The sequence below is a fragment of the Emys orbicularis genome, chromosome 4, assembly GCF_028017835.1.
Source record: "Emys orbicularis isolate rEmyOrb1 chromosome 4, rEmyOrb1.hap1, whole genome shotgun sequence".
Lineage (NCBI taxonomy): Eukaryota > Metazoa > Chordata > Testudines > Emydidae > Emys > Emys orbicularis.
Genome location: NC_088686.1, coordinates 107,705,345 through 107,732,487, shown reverse-complemented (window position 1 = coordinate 107,732,487; position 27,143 = coordinate 107,705,345). Strand labels below are relative to the sequence as shown.

The 27,143-nt window shown below is 44.6% G+C and overlaps 1 protein-coding gene across 1 annotated transcript in view; it reads left to right on the top strand.

Annotated features, from left to right (window-relative positions):
• LOC135877392 (NACHT, LRR and PYD domains-containing protein 3-like) overlaps positions 1 to 27,143 on the top strand; it is a 47,735-nt gene that overhangs the window by 10,581 nt on the left and 10,011 nt on the right. The window contains exons 5-9 of the mRNA XM_065402820.1: positions 8,995 to 9,165; positions 13,066 to 13,236; positions 14,466 to 14,639; positions 21,141 to 21,311; positions 23,018 to 23,188. Coding sequence (XP_065258892.1) covers positions 8,995 to 9,165; positions 13,066 to 13,236; positions 14,466 to 14,639; positions 21,141 to 21,311; positions 23,018 to 23,188 — 858 coding nt within the window. The remainder of the gene's footprint in view (positions 1 to 8,994; positions 9,166 to 13,065; positions 13,237 to 14,465; positions 14,640 to 21,140; positions 21,312 to 23,017; positions 23,189 to 27,143) is intronic.

Sequence of the window (27,143 nt, the reverse complement as noted above, 5' to 3'; positions counted from 1 at the left end):
GTTATGCATCCAAGGATCGCATTAGCTCTTTTAACCACAGCATTGCACTGGCAGATCATGTTCAGCTGATTATCAACCACAATCCCCCAATCTTTTTCAGAGTCATTGCTTCCAAGAACAAAGTCTCCCTTTCTATAAGTATGACCTACATTCTTTGTTCCTAGATGTATACATTTACATTTGGCCATATTAAAACATGTATTTGTTTGCTTGCAACCATCTTACCAGGCGATCCACTGTGTATCAATGACCTGTCCTCTTCATTATTTACCAGTTCCCCCAATTTTTGTGTCATCTGCAAACTTTATCAGAATTTTTTTATATTAAATTAAATTATGGAGATGTACCTATCTCATAGAGCTGGAAGGGACCCTGAAAGGTCATCGAGTCCAGCCCCCTGCCTTCACTAGCAGGACCAATTTTGCCCCAGATCCCTAAGTGGCCCCTTCGAGGATTGAACTCACAACCCTGGGTTTAGCAATGTTTTCTTCCAGGTCATTGATAAAAATGTTAAATAGCATAAGGCCAAGAACTGCTCCCTATCAGACCCCACTAGAAATACACCTCAATGATGACTCCCCATTTACAGTTACATTTTAAGACCTATCAGTTAGCTAGTTTTTAATCCATTTAATGTGTGGCATGTTAATTTTGTATCATTCTAGTTTTTTAATCAAAATGTCTTGCAGTAGCAAGTGAAATGCCTTGTAGAAGTCTATGTATATTACATCAGTAGTGTTCCTTTATTAGTCAAATCTGTAATCTCATCATAAAGAGCTATCAAATTAGTTTGGCAGGACATGTTTTTCATAGAACCATACTGATTGTCATTAACTGTATTACCCTTCCATAAATCTTTATTAATCAAGTCCCATATCAGCCACTCCAGTAACGTGCCTGGGATCAATGTCCGGCTGACAGGCCTATAATTACCTGGATCATCCCATTTACCCTTTTTAAATATTGGCATAATACTAGCTTTCTTCCAGCCTTCTGGAACTTCCCAGCTGTTCCAAGACTTACTGAAAATCAACATTAATGGCCCAGTGAGTTCCTCAGTCAGCTCTTTAAAATCTCGGTGAGCACGGGGGCATGGCTCAAACAGCAAACAAGATAGTGGTTTAATCTAGCTCTCCACAATAAATGGGGAAGAAATGAAAACAAATTAAGAAGATAAAAAGAACTAAGCCAACCTGAATCCACAGATCTGTGCCCTAAATATGAATAACGCCTCTTGGAGCCAGTTTTAAAAAGAAGGCTGAAGAAAGTTGGACAGCTCCCAATCCCAGAGAGCAGACTCTGAGTTAGAATATCCAACAACAGAATCCAGAGCCCTCAGCCTGCAGAATATATTGATAATTACTGTGCAAACGGGGAGATGTTGAACTGGACCCTCGTTATCCTGTAAAGAGACAGAGGGTGAGTGCAATAAAAATAATAATTAAAATTGTACTATTGTGTCTGGGGGAGGAAGTGGGTCATCAATGGCCATTTTGGAAAGGTCAGACAAACAAAGGGGAAGTGTGGTGGCAGCCATCTTGAGAGAGGTGTAACAAGCAGGAAGGAAAGACAAGAAGAAGATCTAGGTGTCTGGGAAGGAAAGATCTCCTCTTGTACAAACATCTGACCCCCCTAAAACAAAGACACGGCCACAAAAAGTAGTAACGGCCCTTCAGCAAACAAACTATGGAGGCAGGTGGAGAAGCACCAGTCACTAAGGCTGATGTGAAAAACCCGCTGTTAGAAATCAAAGAAGTGAATAAGTAGGGTGACCAGATGCCCCATTTTTAAAGGAACAGTCCCATTTTTGGGGACTTTTTCTTATATAGGCACCTATTACCCCCCACCCCCTGTCCCGTTTTTTCACAGTTGCTATCTGGTCACCCTATGAATAAGGAAATGAGGGAAGAGTAATGCAGGCTTACATTAAAGATATAAAAATTAAATTAATGATAAACGAACAGATGTGGAAATAGGATTAAATGAACAATCCAACAGAATTACTAATCTAGATTGAAGAATCCAAATAATTGAAAAAAAGAGAACAAGAAATAGAATTGAAGCTGCAAGACATGGAAATTAGAGAATGCAGGAATAATTTAAGGATTAAAGGTTTTCCAGAGGAGACTGAAGGGTGAAATCTGCTGGACACATTGGTCAATATTTTTCATACCATTAAAACTGGGTAATAAAGATGCATTCGTACTGAGAGGGCTCACAGATCTTTTTTCCCCAGGCCCCAAGCAGACTCCAGACCAGAGATGGGATTGTCCATCTACACTATTATCAAGACAAGGATAAAATACTGAGGGCTATGAGGAAGAGAGCTGAACCATTGATGATTCTTAGTCAGCTCATACAAATGTTCCAAGATCTGGCATCTGCAACCTTTAGAAAGTGAAGAGAATATACAAGGTGACCACAATTCTTAGAGAGAACAATATAAGATATAAGAGGAGTTTCCCATTTAGATTAGCCTTTAGATGGAAGAGCAGATGTCTGTCTCAGATCCAAAAGAAAGGAAACTAGTACTTATGGACATGGGTACAGGCAAATCAGCTCAAGAACAATCTGAAGGGGATCAAGGGCATCGGTCCCCCAGGTCGCCAAGAGTCAGTGAGATTAAAGAGAGCCAAAATAGCTCAAAAAGATGCATCATTAAGACAACTGAACAGACATGAGAGCAGAAGAAAAAGTCCAGATCCCAAAGAACATGATCAGTACTGTAAGACATTACAATAAATAATGGATATTATATCCATGTGGTTATAATGATAAAGGGTTAGAGTTAAATGGAAGCTGCATGCAGGATAGTTTACTCTGTGTGGATATAGTATCTTTAATGGTTATAAGAATATAGGTTTTTTAATGTTGTGAATTATATTTATATTATATAAACAAAAATTAACAACAAAATAGCAGGAGACCTAGATCTGCCTTATTGAAGTAAGTTTGACTTTAAAGTAATAACAAACATTCCAAAATTTACTTTAATTGAAAATGGGTCATTGTCAAGGCTGCTTTCCCACTCTGAACTTTAGGGTACAAATGTGGGGGCCTGCATGAAAACTTCTGAGCTTAACTACCAGCTTAGATCTGGTCCGCTGCCACCACTCCCAATGTGCTAATTCCCTTCCCTGGGTAGCCTTGAGAGACTTTTCACCAATTCCCTGGTGAATACAGATCCAAACCCCTTGGATCTTAAAACAAGGAGAAATTAACCATCCCCCCTCCTTTCTCCCGCCAACTCCTGGTGGATCAAGATCCAACCCCCTTGGAGCTAAAAACAAGGAAAAATCAACCAGGTTCTTAAAAAGAAGGCTTTTAATTAAAGAAAAAGGTAAAAATCATCTCTGTAAAATCAGGATGGGAAATAACTTTACAGGGTAATCAAACTTAAAGAGCCCAGAGGACCTCCCTCTAGCCTTAGGTTCAAAGTTACAGCAAACAAAGGTAAACACCCTAGTAAAAGACACATTTACAAGTTGAGAAAACAAAGATAAAACTAACACGCCTTGCCTGGCTGTTTACTTACAAGTTTGAAATATGGGAGACTTGTTCAGAAAGATTTGGAGAGCCTGGATTGATGTCTGGTCCCTCTTAGTCCCAAGAGCGAACTCCCCCAAAACAAAGAGCACAAACAAAAGCCTTCCCCCCACCAAGATTTGAAAGTATCATGTCCCCTTATTGGTCCTTTGGGTCAGGTGTCCGCCAGGTTACCTGAGCTTCTTAACCCTTTACAGGTAAAAGGATTTTGGAGTCTCTGGCCAGGAGGGATTTTATAGTATTGTACACAGGAGGGCTGTTACCCTTCCCTTTATAGTTATGACAGTCATCTATGGTGGAATATTTTAAGAATAAATGAACTCAAAGATAGCATTGTAATCTCAGAATGCCCAATGTTACAAAGGTGTTTGATAAGATTATATAAGACTTGGTTCTTGAAACATTAATAAAAGAAAGAAAAGAAAACCTTCCTTCAATAGGGAGCTAACGTGCCCCCGGAGGACATAAGGAAAATCTGGATCCTCACAGATAGAGGGGACCAGATGACTATGGGAGAATCAATAGGGAGGGGAATGAGAGGGAAATAGAGGATAAGAGAACAGTAACATGTTAAATATTGTTATATATTTCAACAGAAAAATTATACTAAAAACTTAGGGCTCAGAATTGAACATTATAGTAAATCAGATGCAGAATCAAGGTACAATAATATAGGTGTTAAAAAAAGGAAAAGTGATGTATGTGAATCTTAAAATTACTATGTGTAGGATGTGAACTCTATCTAAAATGTCTTATTTAAAGAACAGGCACAAATGTAATGGGGACATGGCATCTGACTGGGGTAATATACTGGGTGAGAACAGACTTGGTACTTATGGGTGAGTTTATTATGCAATGACTGTTAATGTTAAGGGGGATAAACAATCCAATAAAAAGGAGAAGGGTATTCTGCTCACTGAAAAAGGATTTTCCTAGTGTAATCTAGTTACAGGAAACACACTTGAAGAAAAATGATGATAAATACCTGTATACATCTGGGACACAGCTACCTTGTCTCCCCAGGGCAATCTAATAGAAGAAGGATGGCAATATTCTTTGCCAAATGCTTCCATTTATTTTTTCAGCACAACTCATAGATACAAAAGGCAGATATATTTTAATTAAGGGGCCCTTGAAAGATAAACTTCTCACATTAGCCAATGTACCTGCTCCCAGACAAGGGCAAGCTTCCTTTGTTAATAGTTTTTTAGGGGTTTATGAAGTTTTAGGGAAGGGGATATTATTCTAGGGGGGATTTTAACGAGGTGCTTAATCCCACTTTGGATCTATCAAATGTACCCAGAGGGCGTTTGGGAGGAGCAAGTGCAAATTTGTTGCATCACTTTAGAAAATGTCTGGCAGGAGATGAATCTGGATGTTAGGAACTATACATATTCTGCAACTCATGGATCTTATTCCAGTATTTATATGATTTTTATTTCTAGGACCTTGGCTAATTTATTAAAAAAAGAGCTTTGTTATATGACCCCCTTAGAATTCAAGAGCTGAAATACAATTTTCAGAAGTGTGTATATATAGTAATAAGAAAGGGATTAATAAAAGTGTGTTCTGGGATGCCAAAAAGGTGGTAATGAGGGAGCACCTTATAAATAAAGCACCATACCTCAAAAAGATGAGAGTTCATGAAGAAGAGAGTTTGGTTAATAAACTTTCTATTTTGGAAGGTAGACATACAAGAGTGTATAAGAAAATAATTGAGATAAGAGGGAAGATTAGCTTATTACAAACAGGTACAGATGAGTAAACACTTAAATATATTAAACAAAAATATTATGAAAAGGACAATAAGGCTGATAGTCTTTTCCCCAGAAAGTTAAAAAAGAAATCAGCTTTCCCCCTGATTAGAAATAAAAAAGGGAGATTTAGTAACTGGCATCAAAGAGATCCCTGAATTGTTTGCTAACTTGTCCATTCTTAGTACACTTCATAACAGCCAAACCCTGAACTTATAAATAGATATTTGAGAAGTGTGACGGTACCTCAACTCTCAACGGCTTATGGGGCAGCTCGTGATAGGCAAATTGCTGCAGAGGAATTTGAAGTTGTATCCAACAAAGCTCCAGGTGCCAGTAGGTTTTCTGGCATCTCTCTGATAATATCAGAAGAACTCTCAATTTGATCTATAATGTTAATTCTAGCAATTCTTCCTGTGTGCTGCTTTCTTTGGATGCTGAGAAAGCTTCAACCGGCTGGAGTGGGAGTACCTCAGACAGATTTTGGTAAGGTTTGGTTTTGGCCCTGCATTCTCATCCTCAAGTATCTGCTTTGGTTAATGGTCATCACTCCACTCCCTTTAATTTGTTTAGGGGTCTGAGATAGGGTTGTTCCTTATCCTCCCTACTGTTTGCTTTGGCAATGGAGCCATTTGCAATAAATGTGAAAAACAGCCCCTTGTAAAAGGCATCGAAACATCTTCTGGATTAGAACACAAAATAGCGTGTATGCTGATGTCTTGTTATATTTGCAGGATCCAGAAGCCTCATTAAAAATGATAGAATAATTGATTTTGGAATTTGGGCTTCAAAATAAAGGATGACAAATCTGAAATTTTTAGGAATTAATATTCCTGAAGGGGTCAAAACAAACTGTTGACAGCTACATAAATTTAAAAGGGCTAAGGAATCTTTAAAATATTTGGGAATAAATATTGTGGAGAAACATAAAAATTCTTTTTAAAGGCAAATTATCCTGCACTGTGAAATAAAATAATAAAATACTTGGAAGAATGGAACTAATATGAAATTTCTTGGCTAGGTAGGGCAGCCTCGGTAAAGATGAATTTCCTCCCAAAGTTATTATTTTTGTTTCTGTGGATCCCTGTTGGTATCCCTGACATGACATTAAAAACATGGCAGGATGTGCTATTAAAATTTATATGGAAACATAAAAGACAAAAGGTGAGTTCTAAAGTTCTGTTTAAGCCTATAAAGTGAGTTGGACTAGTTTTCTCCTAATTTGTCGTCTTCTTCTTATGCATCACAATGGAAAAGATATGATAAATTAGGTTCACAATAGACCATCTGAACATTGGGTAAAACTTGAACAAGACTGGAGCTCAGATAAAGCTATTTATAGTAATTGTTGGTTTTAAGAAAAAATTTAGGTCACCAAATATAAAAGTCACCTGTTCATCCAGTCTACCTTAACCACTTTGGACAATTTTTTAAAATTTGTGTTGCGAAAGGCCCTCTTCCTTAGCTATTTTCATTAATAATCAGGAAATTATCCCTAGGAAATATCAAAGTGACTATTCATTGTGGGTAAGAGTTGAGATGACTCAATTTGGACAGCTGTTCCCGGGTCCTGATTTAAAATCACACCAAGAGATATGTAATAAGGTAAAAATCCTGTATTTTCAATATTTACAGGTCGAACACTTTATTGTGAAATCTAGTTACAAGACAGCTCTATCTAGACTTTTAACTGCATTTCAGGAGTTGCCCCAGGAGCAAGCTGGAACAAAAGGTTTAATTGCTAAGACATATACAATTTTGATTGAAAAAGATGTTGATAAGAAAACAACCCAGATGAAAATATGGGAGAGGGATTTGGACAAAGAAATTGATCTGGATGAGCAGGTCCCTATATGGCAAAGGAGATATACATCTTCAATTTCTATAGCTCATAAATATTTATTTTTTTATAAAATACTGTATTCATGGCATGTTGCTCCAGTTAAGATCCATCATATTTTTGCTACTAGGGAGGTGCTCTGTTGGAGGGGTAGCAGGGAAAGGGGAAAATACTTGCATATGTGGTCACTGTGTCCAAGAATTTGATAGTTTTTGGTGGAAATTGTTAAAGATTTTCATCTTATAACAAAACGCCAGCTTCCTGGGAGACTCCCTGACCTGCTTAATTAATGCTCCAGTACAGGATCTATGTTTTAAACTGAAAAACAAATTAATTTCTTTTTTATTGTTAGCAGTAAGACTTTGTATTGCACATTATTGGAAAATTCTGACTTCTCCTATGGAATTGTGGTATAATAAAATATGTACTGTCCTTGTACTGGAAATGCTTTCAGACCAAATACGTACACAAGAGAGAGGCCAAAAAGAGGATAGGCATTTAGAAATTTCGTTACCCTTTTTAGCATACTCAGAGGAGGAGAGCTCCCCAACCAGCAAGCCAATATCTTTAGCCAGTTTCTATGAATATTAACTGGATCCTGAATAAGTAATGTACAATGTGGTATTTTATTGTAACTTTGCCTTACTAAAAAGTTTCAGAAAGAAAAAATCTGTATGAGCAGCAGGCTAGTAGCTTCTTGTTCAGATGGGTGGCAAAGTCCTCTGGTGTCCACCAATGGAGGAAGATATGATCTCTTTGTTATAATTTCCTATCATTGTATTACAGCTGGTGCAGTTCCCCTGCAGGTAGCAACAGACACCAGCATTTTTACTAAGAGCATGGTTAGGTGACACCCTGGTTAATGACACTGGCAGGCAGTCTGCACCAAGGGAGCTGCAATGGTGAGAGACTATAAGAACAATTTCATTGTGGGTATGTCCACAATGCAACAAAAAAATCCTGTGGGACCGAGTCTCAGAGCCCAGGTCAGCTGACTCGAGCTGGTGGGGCTCAGGCTGCAGGGCTATAAAACTGCAGTGTACACGTTCAGGCTTGGGCTGGAGTCCAGGGTCTGAGACCCCATGAGGCTGGAGGGTCTCAGAGCCCAGGCTCCAGCCTGAGCCTGAACATCGACAATGCAGTTTTATAGCCCTGCAGCCCGAGCCCTGCCAGCCTGAGTCGGGTGGCCGGGGCCAGCCGCGGCCGTGCCATGGGTTGTTTATTACACTGTGGACATGCCCTGTAGGCCCAGCCTATGAGACTTGGCTTCCTAGGGAAATTCCAGCCTTTTCTAGTCTATGGTCAAGCCCAGAGAAAATGGGAGAGGGAGGGAGGACTCAAGAGCTGGCAAAATGGAACCCAACCCTAAGTCCTGAATGTTCAATATTAAATATCCCATAGATGGAGGCTTGTTTGCTGAGCCCTAAGAAGAAATGATGGAACAAAGAGAAGAAAGGGCTCCCCACCCATTCACAGAACTGTAACATACCTTCCAGTAGCATGTTCATTATTTTCCAGTGAGATTCCTTTTGCTTCCTTTCTTTCCCATCCTCTGACCCCTCATTGATGATAATTTCTTTATTAAGGGAAACCCAAGTGTTTCTGCTCAGGGAATGGAGTTTGGGAATTTTGCCTTTGAATAACATTTGTATGTGGAACAAAGGATTAGTGAGAGCTACAGGTGCATGTGGATTGAAACCCACAAATGGTCATATGATCCTCAGCATTCACTAGCACAATGCTGTGATTTTATTCCCAGAACAAAGGACTCTTTCTAGGGACACACTGGTACCCACCGAGGAACCGGACAGACAGAGGTGCTCATTTCCCTCTCTGTTTAACTGTCTCCTGCAGGCTTACTAACGGCAATCTCACCGACGCTTGTTATAGGGATCTCTCTTCTGCTCTCAGTACCAAACACACCCTGACTGAGCTGGACCTGTCCATGAACAACCTGAGAGACTCGGGTGTGAGGCTGTTGTGTGAGGGACTGAACCATCCAACCTGCAAACTGCAGAAACTGGGGTGAGTATTTGCAGGTTTCTTTCTGTAAAGAACTCAGCAGGCCAGGAGGATGGTGTGTGACATCAGCTCTTGTAGGAGCACAAAGAGGCTGAAAGCTGAGTGTCCCTCCAGCATCAGGAGTGTCAGTGGCTCCCCACAGCCTGATGGCTGGTCATTTTTGGAGAATGGAAGTTATAAATAAGGATGGTCCCAAACTGGAACACTAATTCCAAATTCCCCTAAAAGTGGCCTTCACTTAAATGGATTTTTGAATAAAAATTGAAGCATAATCTCATCTTCTGAGAGAAAAGCCCACTTTAAACACCACTTTATGATCTTTAAAACAATTTTACATATATTTTGCATCTAAGCATCTAAGGCAGAGGTGTGAAACTCACTCAGCGAAGAGGGCTGATTTGTATGGTTAATTTTAGTCTATGGGCCAGGGTATAAATACAATGTACTCCCTATGATGCACAATAGACTCCTCCCCTGATAGCAACGATCAAGGGGACAATTTGGGCTTATGTAATAACTAATTGTTTTGTTTATTATTTGTTCTGCACTTTCTTGCCACATTCTTCCTCAGTGAGAAAATCTGCTTCCCTTTAAGGCCACTGCATTTCTGCCCTTGATTTCGCTTCCTTCTCCATCCTGCTTTCTGTTTCTCTTCCTCTTGCTGGTGTTTGGGAGTTTGCTCTGTTCCATGTCTCTGCCTTTTCTTCTCTGTAGCAACTTCCAATCCGCAAGCTACTGGGTTTCACTCCCACCGCTTCCTCCCTCTTCCAGCCACCAAAATGATCAGTGTTTTATAGCCCATTGATGATGGTTCAGTGTCAGTGTTAACTAAGTTGATACTCATGTCAGATTATTAGGCAACAGGAGAGTTCAGACCCCCCGAGTCATTGTTTCAGGCTGTCCACCGACTCAGGTAAACATCATTGTATCAGTTACACTGGATTCACATTGAGAAGGTGATCTCTGCTGCCATGAGAGCTAGAAACTTACTTTGTTTAAATGGCAGCTTAGATTCTGGAGAATCTGAGAATGTCACATGGGCTGCATAAATGTATCATGCACATCAGATCCTCCTGCAGGCTACATGCTTGGTGCCCTCAGTGTAAGGGGTTCCCAGGTTCCATGGCTGATCTGGGCAGGATTAAGGAAGTAAAGGGGAAGCCGGTGTGGAGGAAGCTGCCTAATGGGGAGGCACTGTCCTTTCCCCTTCCAGCTGACAAGGTCTTGGGAAGTTATTACCCAGTATGATGAGTTGATTTCCTCTTGCTTTTAGATCTTGTTTTTCACAGTAAAGCAAGACCCAATGAAAGGGACTTGAAGTGAGTTGTAGCTGGGACTTAATTTTTCCTCACCAGCTGGTGAGTCTGCCCATTGGCTTACACTGTGCCATAGGGAAAGAGGAAACCCTGTATCTGGAATACTCCCTTGGGAAAGGCCAAACTCAGCCTTTGGTGAGCAACATCCAGGCCTCCGTGGACAAGCCTATGCCTATGTCATGGTTACTGGGCTAGCTATACCCTGTCCCCTTTCAGGTCTCTCTGAGTGCCCCCATCTCAGGCCCCGGGCCTCTAGTCCTTGCTTCTCTCTGGGTGGAATCATGCAACTTCCCCACTCTTAGACCAGGCCCAGGGTAGCAGTCCCCTTTGTGTCCACTGTGATTGCCCTGCAAGTCTGACTGGTTCAGCCAGTACCTGTGTATCCACCGCGATTATCCTGCAGGTCTGAGTGGGTTCGACACCTGCGATCCTTCCCTTCGGGAGTCTGTGACTAGTCAAACCCAGTGGCCAGAACAGCCTTCTGAGAACACAAGTATTGCTTATTTAATAAGAAGAAAGCCTTTTAGGGGAAAAAAGGTTTCAAAACAGCAGAGTCTATATGCATAGCTATCTTCCCCAGAATCCTATCACCCCCACCCCCATCTCTGCTGGAGATCTAGGCTGGCCTAGCTTCCTCAGACACTCTAGTAGATTCTGGGGTGTGACCCTCTGTTTCCCTTTGCCTTAGCTCTAGCTCCCTATGTGTGTCTCCTTGAGGAAGCATGTCTCTCCTTAAACCCTTCTGTGGTCCCCTAGTGTAAAAGTGGAATCTTGTGTCCCAGCAGGATGGGGAGCCAGTAATACCCAGGCTAATAGTTCTGGCATTGTCTCTTGAGGGTGTGGTGTTAGGTGGTTATCTCAAGCAATCTCCCCCTTCCTGACAGCCCTGCTATTAAGCTGGCAGCACAAAGTTGGTCATGGCAAGTCAGCAGGAGCTAGAGTTGTAGGTGTTTCTTCTGGAGGTGGGCAGATCCACTTGCGGGAAGTGTGCATTGCTTATTTGCACCCATTTGAAGCATAGTCAGCCTTGCATGCTGCAGGTCATTTTCATCCGTTATGGCCCTCCAGGCAGTTTTAAGAGTGATGGCATCTCGTTGAAGTTTTGGGGGATCTATATGAGCCAATGCATATAAATTAGATGTGAATGTGTGGCTAAGGCGGCCACAGCCACTAAAGATATGGGTGGCTGTGTTCAGCTCTGAATCAACGAGATGCGTGGGCTGACTCCTGCCCCACACTGCTGCACAATATTCTGCTGGAGCAAACACTAGTGTCAGGACTGAAGTTTGCAGAACATTTGCCTCTGCTCCCCAGGCGGCACAGGAGGTGAACTTTTTCTTTAAATGGGACTGGTATGTTAGCCTGCAGTCCAGTTTGAGTCCTAAATAAGTGACAACTGGTTGGAAAGGGAGTGGATGATCCTCCACACAGAGTGTAAGAGGCTGATTAAGAAGCACTGGCCATGTGCTCCCTGATCAGTTTCCACGCTAAGGGCCAGATCCTCAGCTGCTGTCAATCAGCAAAGCTCCACTAACTTCAAAGTCGCTTGTCTGATTTACGCCATCTCAGCATCCGGCCTTGCGCATCACTGGGAATTCAGTCGCGGTTTCTTAAGGGAAGTCATTTGGCATCTATTGGTTTCTTCTTAACATTGTGCACTTGTATGTAACAGGTACAACACATCAGGGCTCAGTCATTCTATCCACCTTTCAGTGCTTCCCGAATGCTCTGCAATCTAACTCCTCCACTTCTGATCTCTCCCCAGCCGCATCCCTTCCATAGCATTTTATGATAGTCCAACACACACACATTTTCCACAAGCACCTTTAGGTCACTGTTTATTGCATTGTCTGCTCGGAGCTCTGTTAAAATGTCACTAAGAAAACGGCACTACTCCCAGTGCGGCTGCGAGGGTGTTAACAACAGATAGTGGCATTTTCCCTAAGAGCAGGGCTAGGCGCGCCAGTGGCTGAGAATGTTGGCAGGCAGTCTGCCACTGGTAGAAATGCAATGGTGAAAGACAGTAACAGTTTTCATTGTAGGCCCAGCCTGTGAGACTGCCCTCCCTAGAGAAATTTAGTGTGTGGTCAAGCCCAGGCAACATGGAGAGTGAAGGGGGACTTGAGCTAAGGCAGTACTCACCCATCCCTGAATATTCAATACTGCGTAAGCCATAGTTGGTGCTTGTTTGCGGAGTCCTAAGTAGAAATGATGCAGCAAGAGAGAGAAAAATGGGCTGCCCCCATCCACAAAACTGCAATAGACTTTCCAGTGAAGTTCCTTTCCCCCCCTTTCTTCACCTTCCTATCCTATCAGGTGTAATAAAGCTTTTTTAGTAGGGGAAACCCAAATGTTTTTGCTCAGGAGATGGAGTTTGGGAACTTTGCCTTAGAATATCGTTCAACTATGGAACACAGGATCAATGAGAACTACAGATGCCCAGGATTGAAATCGACACCTGGTCATGTGGTCCTCAGCATACAATCCTACAACTCTGTAATCTTTATTCCCAAATGAAAGGAATCTTCCTAGAAACCCACTGAGACAGAAGGGCTCATTTCCCTCTCTGATTATCTGTCCCCTGCAGGCTTTCTAACTGCCATCTCACGGCCGTGTGTGGTGGGGATCTCTCCTCTCTTCTCAGCACCAAACCCACCCTGACGGAGCTCGATATAGGGGAGAACAACCTGGGGGATTCAGGCGTGCAGCTGCTGTGTGAGGGACTGAAACATCCACACAGCAAACTGCAGAAGCTGCGGTGAGTATTTCTAAGTTTCTCTTCTGGAAAGAACTCAGCAGGGTCTGGGGATGGTGTGTGATGTCAGTTCCATGCAGGTACAAGGCGAGGCTGAAAGCCGAGTGTCCCTGCAGCCCCTGATGTGTCAGTGGCTCCCAACATCCCAATGGCCCCTCATGTTTGGGAAATGGAACTTATAAAGAAAGACGAGCCCAAACTGGAGCCCTAGTTCACCCCCCCCCCTGAAATTGAGGACTAAGTTGTAGTAATATTCACTAAAAATATAAGTCCAATAAGGCTTAAAGCATGATCTCACTCCCTTCGATAACAGCCAATTCTTATAAATATTCTAACGATCTTTAAAACAATGTTACATTTACTGCGATTTAAGATGCATGAAAGGACAAGAGGCCTTACAAAGCCTCAGACTCTGAAATCTCTCACAGCCCTGCCTAAGGGAGGGAGGTGAGAGAGATTCTGTCTAAGGGAGGCAGAATTCTTCCTGCACATCCTTCACCTGCAGGGGAATTTGCCTGCAGCTAAACCCTTCCAGGAGCTGCACCATGTTCTTCTGTTTGTCCAGCTGGCCGTGCTGGCCAGCGAATCGCGGGACTTTATCGTGCCCCCTTCTGCTCTGCTCTTGCCTACTTTGGTGCTACTTTTGCCACTGTGGTGGAGAGAGAAGGGATCAGACCTTTTGCTCAGGGGAATACAAGGGCTGTGGCTGTGCCCAGCCGTAGTGTGGGGTTGCAAGGAGAGGGAGGCTTCCTGTGCTTTTCCCTCCCCTCGAGTACCTTGAAATGACTTCATTTTCCCACTGCTGCTCTGAGTCTGCCCAGTGGCTTACAGCCTGCCATAGGGAAAGGGGAAAGCCTGTATCTAGAATGCTCCCCTGGGAAAGGCCAAATTCAGACTTTGGCGAGCAACATCTAGGCTGTGTTGAACATGCTCAATCCTGTGTCACAGTTACAGGGCTAGCTACACCCCTGTCCCCTTTTGGGTCTCTCTGGGTGCACCCACCTCAGGTCCCGGGCCTCCACCTCTCTCTGGTGGAATCAGACAATTCTCCCACTCTTAGGCCCACTGAGAGCTAAAACTGCATGTGGACTGAAATCCTCATGTGGTCCCCAGCATCCACTACTACAGCAGGGTGATTTTATTCCCAGAATAAAGGACTCTTTCTAGAAACCCACTGAGGGAACTGGACAGACAGAAGTGCTCATTTCCCACTCTGATTATGTTTCCCACAGGTTGATGAATTGTGGTCTTACAGCCGGTTCCTGTGGGAATCTCTCCTCTGTTCTCAGGGCCAAACCAACCCTGACTGAGTTGGATCTTGCGCTGAACAACCTGGGAGAGGCAGGAGGAATGAAGTTGCTGTGTGAGGGACTGAAACATCCTGACTGCAAACTGCAGAAACTGAGGTGAGTATTCACACATCTTCCTGCTGGAAAGAACTCAGCAGGGTGTGCGGATAGTGGAAGATGTCAGGTCCATGAAGGAACACGGAGTGGCTGAAAGCTGTGTGTCCCTCCAGCACCTGATGTCTCAGTGGCTCCCAATATCCCTATGGGCTATTCCGATTGGAGAACAGAATTTATTAATAAAGATGGGTCCAAACTGGAGCAGTACTTCAAATCCCCCTGAACTTGAGGATTGAGTGATTTCCACTTGCATATATTGTTTTCAATAAAAATTGAAGCAGGGTCTTTTAAACACCTGTTTAGTCATCTTTAAACAATACTACATTTATTTTGATTTAAAATGAATAGAAACACAAGAGGTCCAAGGTGCTGGGGAGCCTAAATCTCTCTGCCATCTGCCTCAGGGGGAACTGTGGGAGGGATACTGTTTTAGAGAGGAAGAATTTTCCCTGCACATGCAATGCTGACAGACCCTGGTCGTCAGCGGGCAGGATTGAACTGGGGACCTCTAGAGCTTAGTACATGAGCCTCTACCACATGAGCTAAAAGCCAATTGGCTGTTAAGCAGACTCATTAATTGCTTTCTCTTTAAGTGGTCTCAGTGCACTAGATGGGACAAAACACCACACCCAGAAGGTGTGTGGGTTACATACTTCCCCTAGCTGAGGAAGTGTGTCCTGAGCTTCAGAGACTTCCCAGTTGGAATCCCGGATGAGCCCCCACTTGTAATGCTGACAAACACCGGTTGCCGCCAGGCAGGATTGAACTGGGGACCTCTGTGTATGAGACTCTACCACCTGAGTTAAAATCCACCTGGCTCTTAGCTAAGGCTGTAGAGCAGACTCATTTTATCTCTCTCTCTAAGTGGTCCCGGTGCCACTAGATGGGACAGAACACCACACCCAGGAGGTGTGGGGGTTACACACATCCTTTTCATGCCAAGGGGTCGGGGAGATTTGTCTGTAGCTAAACCCTCTTCAAGAGCCACCATTTGTTCTTCTGTTTGCCCAGCTGCCTGTGTTGGCCAGTGCACTGTGGGATTTTATCATGGACCCCTTCTGCTCTTCATTGGCTGCTTAGTTGTTTATTTTGCCCCTAAGGGCAAAGAAGGGATCAGGCCTTGTGCCCAATCTATAGATTATAGAGGAATATAAATATAATCCCCAATTATCACTTTGAGGGTTGACAGGTTCTTGTCCCAAGATCAGGCCCAGTATTTATGCAAATCATTATATAATGGGAAACTCCGATGTGCACAGCTGCAACACTCACACTACAGGAACTCCTCTATATTTACAAATAGTTTATTAATACATTTAGCACAGTCACAAACACCCCAGGTCAGGATACTACAGAGTGTACATCTGCACATCCACATACTCACGCCATCCCTTGTAGAACAACCTGAAATGTGAGCCGTCATAGAATCATAGGACTGGGAGGGACCTCAAGAGGTCATCTAGTCCAGTCCCCTGCACTCAAGGCAGAACTAAGTATTATAGACCATCCCTGACAGATGTTTGTTCAACCTGCTCTTAAAAATCCCCAATGATGGAGATTCCACAACCTCCCTAGGCAATTTATTCCAGTGATTAACCACTCTGACAGTTAGGAAGTTTTTCCTAATGTCCATCCTAAACCACCCTTGCTGCAATTTAAGCCCATTGCTTCTTGTCCTATCCTCAGAGGTTAAGAAGAACAATTTTTCTCCCTCCTCCTTGTAACAACCTTTTACATACTTGAAAATTGTTATCATGTCCCCTCCCAGTCTTCTCTTCTCCAGACTAAACAAACCCAGTTTTTTCAGTCTTCCCTCAAAGGTCATGTTTTCTAGACCTTTAATCATTTTTGTTGCTCTTCTCTGGACTTTCTCCAATTTGTCCACAGCTTTCCTGAAATGTGGCGCCCAGAACTGGACACAATACTCCAGTTGAGGCCTAATCAGCACGGAGTAGAGCAGAAGAATTACTTCTTGTGTCTTGCTTACAATACTCCTGCTAATACATCCCAGAATGATGTTTGCTTTTTTTGCAACAGCGTTACACTATTGACTCATATTTAGCTTGTGATCCACTATGACCCCCAGATCCCTTTCTGCAGTACTCCTTCCTAGGTAGTCATTTCCCATTTTATATGCGTGCAACTGATTGTTCTTTCCTAAGTGGAGTACTTTGCATTTGTCCTTATGGAATTTCATCCTATTTACTTCAGACCATTTCTTCAGTTTTTCCAGATCATTTTGAATTTTAATCCTATTCTCCAAAGCACTTGCAACCCCTCCCAGCTTTTTATCATCCACAAACTTTATAAGTGTACTCTCTATGCCATTATCTAAATCACTGATGAAGATATTAAACAGAACTGGACCCAGAACTGATCCCTGCGGGACCCCACTCATTATTCCCTTCTAGCATGACTGTGGACCACTGATAACTACTCTCTGGGAACAATTTTCCAACAAGTTATGCACCCACCTTATAGTAGCTCCATCTAGGTTGTATTTCCCTAGTTTGTTTATGAGAAGGCCATGTGAGACAGTATCAAAAGCCTTACTAAAGTCAAGATATACCACATCTACCGCTTCCCCCCATCCACAAGGCTTGTTACCCTGTCAAAGAAAGCTATCAGATTGGTTTGATACGATTTGTTCTTCACAAATCCATGCTGACTGTTATTTATCACCTTATTATCTTCTAGGTGTTTGCAAATTGATTGCTTAATTATTTGCTCCATTAGCTTTCTGGGTACAGAAGTTAAGCTGACTGGTCTATAATTCCCCAGGTTGTCCTTATTTCCCTTTTTGCCCTTTTCCATTCTTCCGGAATGTCTTCCATCTTCCATGACTTTTCAAAGATAATTGCTAATGGCTCAGATAACTCCTCAGTCAGCTCCTTGAGTATTCTAGGATGCATTTAATCAGGCCCTGGTGATTTGAAGATATCTAACTTGTCTAAGTAATTTTTGACTTGTTCTTTCCCTATTTTAGACTCTGATCCTACCTCATTTTCATCTTCCTCATCACCATCATCTTCCCCCTCATCACCAGTGGCCATCATTCTGGCACCTCCCAAGGGCTACATCTCCTTCTACTACTGCCCCTAGGCGGGGATGCAACTTTTATAAGATGTTATGCTGATGCCACTATGTTTGATGCAAGGCTTTCCCCCCTTTTCCTTCTTTGTATTTCCTCACCTTGATAACTTTGGAGTGTCCTTCTCCTGTAGGTTAGTATATCAGTGTTCTCAACTTATTATCACATAGGTCAATTTGTTACCATGGCCATTTTGTTGTTAGGTATTTGCAGATGTAGCTCATGTATCTGTTACATATGTCAGTTCGTTGCCATAACACTCTTGTGGTTGGGCCATGTTCCTGTGGTCAGAAATCCCCCTTAAGCACTCTATTTGGGGCATTTATCTGTTCAGAGTTCATAGGCCTCAAGCCTTATGCCAACTTGCTGAAGTCAGTGTCTTATAGGATACAGGCCTGTAGGTTCCTTGCATTACTGATGAATATAATGTGAAGTCCCTGTAGTGGGAAGTGAAGCGAGGCTCAGCCAAGAGAAACCACCAGTTTGTAGAAATACCCTTGACAAGAAGCCCCTCCGGGCATAGAAAAGTGTTTCTAGTTACTAAGGTAGCAGTGGGTGGTGACCTCTGTCATGTGACAGGCCATTATCACATTAATCCAAGTCGTGGGACTAGGCAGGGCCAGGAAATAGCAACCAGTTTCTCTCCAGCACTCCTTTGTGTCAGACCCTTATCACCTGGAGGCACAAGTGAACTAAAAGCTTTCACTGAATGAAGCCCCTTCAGTCTCTCACTCGGAAAGGTAATTTGGCAGAGATGGCTGCACTTCCAGATTTTCCTGGAAGCAAATGGAGTTGCAGAGAAACCAGTGAGAGCGACCTCCTCCGTGCTGCTACAAGTGGGATTGGCAGTGGGAGCAGATGAATGACTTCCCAGCCCCCCCAGAATCCTGTTGCTCAGTGACCTCCAACTGGGGTAGGGTGAGCTGCAGCATCACATCCATTTTCCAACACTGACAAATAGGGTTAGGGGGGCCTCTGACATGTTGCTTAAAGGAATTGCCAGGCCCAGCCTGGGCACTGGAGGCTGATCTGCTGCTGTGACCAAGAAAGGGGGCGGTTGATTTTCTTGGATGGCGGGGGGAGCCTACTGATGGGCAGTTTGTATTGGTGCTCTGGAAGGCTTTGCCCTTTCTCAAGAGATCTTCAGGTGAGTTGGGGACCAATCTATCTCAGCCTGGGGCAGCTGCATGAGCATTGGCTGCTGGATTTCAGGTCACTGCTACATGTGGGGTTGGAAGTTTGCAACACATCCCAGTGGGAGCACCCAAGCTGCTGTGAATAGTCAGTCACAATTATTTTTAAAAATACAGTGATCCAGGCAGCAGTATCTCTTGGGAAAGGCACTTCCCCAGCAGCAAGGTGACATCACTGACCAGTATGTACAGACCACAGGGCTGCCAAATGTCAGGTATCTCATCTGACACTCGTTTGGCAACCCTGTCACTCCTGTCCTTACTGCAGGTGGAATCCAGTGAAGGCAGGGACTGTAGTTCCTCCTGTCAGTCACTAGAGGTCACTGTTGCTTCATATTTTGGAAGCAGGCAGGGGCAGGGAAGTACTTGCGAAATGTTCCGTAACAGGTAACATGTTGTCAAGTTGATGATGCACACAGGGCCGCTGTGCCAGGTTATGAAATGTAAACGTTGTATTTCTGCTTATATAAGATGCTTTGCTTTTCCTTGGGGAAATGTCCTGGTTTTCTGACCTTTAGGGTTTGCCCCTCCTGTTCCTGATGGGGCAGAGGAAACTTAACTGGTTTTCTGAACTTGAAATATGAGCGTGTACCACTCCACGTTCTGGAAGGCTGCGTGCTGGGCAGTAATCAGAGCTCCCTGAACACAGGGCTCTGTAAGGGAGCAGAGAGGCTGGTCTGGCATTTAGATCTGAACATGGACAGGCGCAGGCTCAGTCTGATCTTCCCTGGGAAAGAGCTTCCCAGCCAGGGCCTGCTGCTGAGAATGCTCCGCCTGTGCCCCAGGAGTCTGACCTGGGCTTTGTTAGCTGTAGTGCCCCTGGGCAGTGTAGCCAGGTTGGTGGATCACGGGTGGGTGAACAGTCTCTGAGACAGCGTCACCTTGAGGTATTACGAGTCTTGTAAATCAGGGCTACTGCTAGGGTTTGGAATGCTATCCTGAAACTCATGGGGGTTTGATACAGTTTGAGAGCCATGGTGTGATATGCTCAGATAATTTGGCTGCTGCACACTGTCTGAGCTGTACTTTGTGTGTGACATTTACCTTCAGTCCCAGAGAAGGAATTCCAGTCTCAACCAGGGGAATTCAGGAGTGACACCACTTTGTAGAGGCTGAAACGTCCCAACTGTAAAATACAACAATTAGCGTCAGCAGCCACTGGCTTCCTTTGTAATTCCCTCCCCAGTCTTCATTTCCCACACCAATCCATGTATCTTTTCATCCATTGATAAATTGTGACTCCTTACACTATATGTCAGGGAGTTTATGGCCACTGAACTTCCACACTAAGGGCCAGATCTTCTGCTGGTACAAATCAGTATAGCTCCACTGACTTCTAAGTAGCTTCTCTGATTTACACCAGCCGTGGATCTGGCCTTGACCATCACTGGGAGTTCCTTTGAGCTTTCTTTAGGGAAGTCCTGAGGCACCTATCGGTCTCTCCCTAGCATTATGAGCCCATATGTAACACAAACACTAGCTCTGGGCTCATTTTATCCCACTTTTTAGCTCTTCCCATATTCCTAAGTTTCTGACATCTCTACAGTCACTCCCACAATGCTGCTGTCACAACAGTGGGGCTGCAACGGTGAAAGACTGTCACAATTTAATTGTAGGCCCAGCCTGTGAGACTGGGCTCCCTATGGAACTCCCAGCCTTTTCTAGGGTCTGGTCAAACCTAGGGAAAATAGGACAGGGATGGGGGAACCTGACACTCAGCAAAACTGAGCCCATCCCTGAATTCTGAATGTTCAGAACTAAGTACGCCATAGAGGCTGGCTTCTTGGCTGAATCCTAAGTAGAAATGAGACCGTGAGAGACAACAACAGGCTTCCCACATCTGCAAAACTAAAATATAGCTTTGACTGCAGGAACAGTTTCATTATTTTCCATTGAGAATCTTGTCCCTCCCTTTATTTCCTCTCCTCTGGCTCCTCCTTTATTGCTTTTTCATTAGCAGAAGCTACAATGCTTATGCTCAGGGGATGGAGTTTGGGAACTTTGCCTTAGAATAACATTCATATGTGGAATACAGGATCAATGAGAGCTGCAGCTGCACATGGATTGAAATCCACACATAGTCACATGGTCCTCAGCAACCACTGCTGCAGCTCTGTGATTTTATTCCCAGAATAAAGGAATCTTGCTATAAAAACCCACAGAGGGAACAGGACAGACAGAGATGCTCATTTCTCTCTGTTTACGTGTCTCCTGCAGGTTGATGGGTTGCCAGCTCACAGCTGCTTGTTGTGAGGATCTCTCCTCTGTTCTCAGTATCAACCAGACTCTGACCGAGTTGGAGCTGAGGGGGAACCTCCTTAGAGATTCAGGCGTGCAGCTGCTGTGCGAGGGACTGAAGCACGCAAACTGCAAACTGCAGAAACTGGGGTAAGTATTTACAGGTTCCTTTTCTGTAAAGAACTCGGCGGTTGTGCCGATGGTGTGAGACTGTCAGCTCCCTGCGAGTACATGGTGAGGCTGACAGCTGAGTAACCCTGCAGCACCTGATGTGTCAGTGGTTCACAACATCCCCATGGCCTGTCATGTTTGTAAACTTGAAGTTATAAAGAAAGATGGGCCCAAACTGGAGCTCTACCTCCAAACTCCTCCTCCTCCTCTCTGAACTTGAGGAATTAGTGTTTTGCCTGTAACTGAATACATGTGCTGGTAGTATCACCTATTATTAACTTTGCCTGATACTTCCTATTGTAAGTCTGTCTTCAGTTGCTTATAAATTGGCTGAACTCTAACTGCTTGGGTGGAAATTTTCCGCACCGGGTGTCTGCTTCAGGCTGAACTTTTTTAGTAAATTTAAGCTCAACAGTGCAAATGCTTCCAAGAACAAGGTTAGGGTGGACATACATTTTTATCAGCTATTTTGTTGAGGAGATCTCGCCCCCACCCCCGCATACGTTGGAGCAAGGACTCAACATTTAGCGGGTCACAGCCTCTTTGTTAGATGTTCCTTTTGCTTTTCCTGTGAAAATCTTCCCAAACAGGCATCTCTGGGCCTTCCTATGCTCTGTCCCAAGCCTACAGACCAGCTCAAGTTATTTGCATCCTCCAAAGAGGCTCAAGGGCTGTCCAATTAGACAGCAGGCTCTTATGTGTCACAGCCTTTTGTAGGTATCCCATGCCTGCCTTCCAGCAGGACCTAATAATTATGCAGGGACATTTGCTCTATGGCCAATCAGACTCGGGGAGCAGGGACAAAGCAAGAGGTTTGGGATAAAAGGCTGAGTTGATCTTGACAGAGGGGTCCTCTTTTTTGATTTGACAAATGGCTGTGACCTTTTGTCCAAGGGGAGACTCCACCCTGCCGAAGGGTTGTTGGGACTGGAACCTGCCTGGGTCTCCATAGAGGTGATGTGGGAGGGGGAGCATTTAAATCCTGTTATTATTTTATGTTTTCTCTGTATGTTTTTGTCCTTAAATAATTGCACTCTGCTTTGAGAGTGCTGGTTGGTTACTAGTAAACCACAGTTATAGCCTTTGGAAAGAGAGCAAAGTCCAGGGGCTGCACTTAGTCAGACCTTCTGGGGATAATCAGAGTGCAACTACCAGCTGCCACAGCCTAAACCCCCGGCCAGAAGGGAACAGGATATGGGTCCCTGCCCAGAGAGAGGCAGCAGCTAGAAGCCCGAGGGAGTTTTCCTTGAGCAGACCACAGAGGGGATCAAAGGTGTAGTTACTCTAAAACTCTGACAGCTGGGAGTACAGGGGCCATCCTGAATTCTGGTTAGTCAGTGGAAAGGACTAAGGGCGATGCTTAGGGTGGAAGTCTTTCCCCACCCCTTATTCCTCATTGGTCATTGGCAGAGGATTGGGGCTTGAAATGTCTGGCTCATTCCCAGGGCAGTCCAGTCAGGGTGAAGTGCAAGGAGCAGGGCTCACGCAGGAAGTCCCAATCAACACTGGTTTCTCATTAGACTAGGAGTGGGGCTTAGGACAGGATGTGAGGCAGGCCTTCTGGCCCATTCTCAATGCTGATTGGTCCAGGAGAGAAGCAGGTGGGCGGGGCCACCTGTCATAACAGCTGGGACAAGCCCCATTCACATTGTGATTGCTTGTCTCTGCATTTCTCTCTCCTGCAGGTTGAAGAATTTCCTTCTCACGGACGCTTGCTGTGAGGATCTTGCGGCTGTTCTCAGCATCAGTGACAGCCTGACAGAGCTGGAGCTGGGTATTGACTATCTCAGAGATTCTGGAGTGCAGTTGCTGTGCGAGGGACTGAAACACCCGAACTGCAAACTGCAGAAACTGGGGTAAGTAACATTTGGCCTCCTCTGTGCATTTACAGGCGACCTTTGTGTAAAGCGCTTGGCAGGGTGTGTGGCTGGTGGCTCATGTCTGCTCCCTACATGGAGATGCTGAGAGATTAGTGTCTCTCCAGCACCTGTGTCATTGGCTCCCAACATGCACCAGACTGCCCTGCTTGGAAAATGGAAATTTTTCAGTAAAGCTGGGCCCACACCAGAAGCTGGCTCCACAGCCCCCTGATATTTAATGAATAAATAGATTTGTTTAAAAAAATACTCTTACTAAAATGCATTTGCTTTAAAATAGTGCAGTCTTTCCCCTTCAGCTAGCAGCCTGTTTTGTAGAGAACTTTAATGACTTTTGACAACTTGACATATTGATTTAAAATTTATTAAGGCAAAAGAGGTTCCAGGAGTCTGAGGATTCTTAACCTCACAATCTGAGCTGAACTATCCAGTGTGATTTCAACTTCAGCCCTAGCCATGGTAGCTCCTGCCTTGAAATTCACAGAGTTTTGGGGCGGAAGCTTCTCTCAGCTGAGAGGCACCACCAGTTTGGAGAAATACCCTTTGAAGTGCAGCCCTCTGGGAGTGGGGACATGTGGTCACAGTAACAAACCGGGCAGGTTAGAACAGAGGCCAATGCTGGACTCATTATAAAACACAAAACCCTTTGGGGCAAGCTGTGGTTCCTCCCTTTTCTATTCCAGTACATGTCTGCTCGGTGGTTCTTCTTTCACGACTGAACTTCAAACCTGGTGTGGGGTGCTCCTGGGGAACTCCCGGGACTTTGGGCCAGATTTTCAGAATTGCTCAGAACCCAGCAGCTCCCATTGTTACTCTTCTGCCCAAGTTTTCCAAAGACCTGCACGTTGGATTCTGAGATCTCTTAGAAAGCTGCAAAAGCACAAGCAGAGTGAACGGCAAAATCAGCCTCCCAGCTAAGGTCCATCATTGGAGGTTTGGGGTTAGTGACACTGACCCCTAATGCAGGGATCCCCATTCCCTCCCAAGAACATCAGATCCACAGCCTGGAGGGCTGACCTGCTTCTGTCCCCATCGCTCCCCTTCAGCCATCAAGGGAAGCCTCAAAGCTCTGCCTGTCTGTGTGTAGATGGATGGGATCCAACTCAGGGCTAGTTGATTTCTCCTTTTATTCTCACCACCAGTGTCTCTTCCTTATCTTCCCTCTTGAGGATAAGGTGCCACTCTCCATTACACAGCCTGCAGAAAAGAGAATCCACCAGCTGCTATCAAAACCCCCCCTCTCTGTAGGGAAAGAAGACATCTGTTAGTGGTTTCTCTTCCCATCACCCCATTGACTTTCCTTCCCTCCCCCTTGCTCTGGGAGCCTTCCGCTCAGGACACCTGCAGCCTCCTGTTTCCTCCTGAGGATCAAAACCTACGGATCACTGGTGCCTCCCATCTGTGTGGCTCTGCAAAGAGTCCTGCCCCTTTTATCCCTCATAGGCTGGAGGAGTGTTGGGAGTGAGTCATTCACAGATGGTGGCATGAGAGGCAGTGATGCCAAATGGTCAGACAGCTCAGGAATGTGATAGTACCTCATCTGCCCCCAATTCAGCTCCATTTTCATTGCTTGGCTGAGCCTGGAACTATGAAATTCCCACCTCACTGGGGGAAACATCTTTGGGTTTCAAACAATAAAATATACCTTCATTACAACTGTCAGAAGCCCTGCCTCTGAGCCCCTGGCTAGGCAAAGATGCCCATCTGTCAATGCCCCATCCTGGTCTCTAATCTCTGTGCAAGTTCTCTCTTCCCTTTCACACTACACCCCGATTTCCCTGTCTCTCTCTTTCCTCTCATTCTCTCTTCCCGCCCCACCTCCAATGGGCTTGCTATAGGACACTGACCTTTCTGAAAGTGCATCACCCCAACCCCTTGTCTTTCATGTTCAGTGTAAAATTAACCTTTGGACACGACAGCTCCCTGACCCTCAAAACCACAACTTGTCTGGTGGGCGATTCATAGGCCTCATGCACTAGACTTGTATTGTTTGAGTTTCAACTGTTTTTTTGAATGAGCAAACCACAAGCAAGTCAATGTGTCCAACTAGCCATGGCTGAATGGGCTCAGCATTTGCCCTCCATACTGGCACTGTCCTACCCAAAAGTATTGGAGCTAAATCAGTGCATCTGTCCTCATGCATATAGATTAGAAGGCCAGAAGGGACCTTGTGACAGCTAGTCTGACCTGTACAACACAGGCCAGAGAACTTCCCTGAATTAATTCCTGTTTGAACTAGGGTGTCTCTCTTAGAAAAAAGATCCAATCCAAACCCAACCACAAGTGTTGCACAAGAGGAATGGGCCCACAAACAAACCCTTAAAAACAAGCAAACATCCTATTTAAATATCATCACCCCTCACACAACACATTCACCACTTCCACTGACCGACTCTGCTCCTCCGTAAGTCCTATGCTCCGCCATGTGCAGTAACGCAACGCACACATCACATTCCTCACAACCGCACTATAATGCGGACCTTCACTCTGACCTTGGGAGCGTGTGTATCTGCTGGACACCCGTGCCTTCACATTTCCGAGGACGGCATCATTTGCAATAGCTGAGACAAAGCTAGTACCTTGGTTTCTCTCTCAGGGGAACTCCCAGGACTATAGAGGGATGAGGATCCCTTTGAATGGTGTGAGGGCTGAGGGTTGGCTGGGTACTTACCCTCTGGCCTGTCCTTTGTGAGGCTGGGAGGGCAGGAGGTTCTGGCCTGCCTGTGCTCCTCAGAGGCAGGAAGGAGCTGACTGCAACAGCTGGTTGTGAATCCCCCCCCCCCCAACGCACACACGAACATTCACAAAAAATGGACTTTTCTGTGTCGTTGAACAAAGCCATTTTCCATTTTAAAAAAAAAGTTTCAATGGAGAATTTTCAGCCAGCTCTGCTAGCTGCTGTACTGGGAGCCTCCAAAGCTGCTTTGCCCACTGGCAGCTCCGGTGCCAGATGGCCTGACAGGGACTCCACAAGCTGAGCCACTGTTTCATTGTAGCCCTACCTCCCGAGGGGGCTGTGCCCCATGTGTAGAGGACAACCGGGGGACCTGGCTTCTCCTATACCACTCTCTGGTTTGGCTGCAAGGTCTTACCTACAGCTGGGGCACTCGGGCCCTTGAGGTCCTGGCTCTGAGAGAGCTGCACCATCAGAGCATTCCTGGCTCCTCTTCTTTCCTCTCTCAGCCATGACCAGAGAGTTAAAGGAGGAAAGACGGACTGCCCCCCAAACGATCCCTCTTGTGGAAGAGAGCTGTGGCCAGAGCAGATGCAAGACTGGCTCGGAAAACCCCCTGGCCAAAAGGGAGCCTGCTCATTGCTATTTTTATAATTTAATATAGCGTACTTCAGTTTAGAGTCATTTGTATGAGCCTCCAATGGAATCCAATTTAAAAAGATCTTGAGACTCTGCCACAAAGAGGAGACCCCTGGTGTGCTGATTACCCGGGAGTGGAGGCAGAGAATTCTGGAAGCTCCACAGAGGGGCGGTTCTAGTCTCTAGCTGCCTGTCAAATTTTGGCCATCTCTAACCAGCAGGAAAAAAAGGAACACCCACAATACATGGATGGGGTGAGAATTATCAGTCTGCCAGTTTTCAATCCATTTCATATGTGTTGTATTGATTTTTGTACAGTGCTATTTTTTAATCAAAATGCGGTGTGCTAATAAATCAAGTTTCTTGCAGAAGTCTAAGTACATCATCTCAGTAGATACCTTTATCAACCAGACTCATAATCTCAAAGACGGGTGTCAGGTCTTGTCAAACAGACCTGTTTTCTATTAACTAAATTGACTGTCATTATTGATATTCAATCCTTTACCTCTTTATTACTAGATCCATCTCTGCTGTTCCATTATTTTTTCCTGGGTTGATGGGAGGCCAAATGGACTATAATTCTCAGTTCATTCCATTTGTCATTTTAAAATATCAGCACAG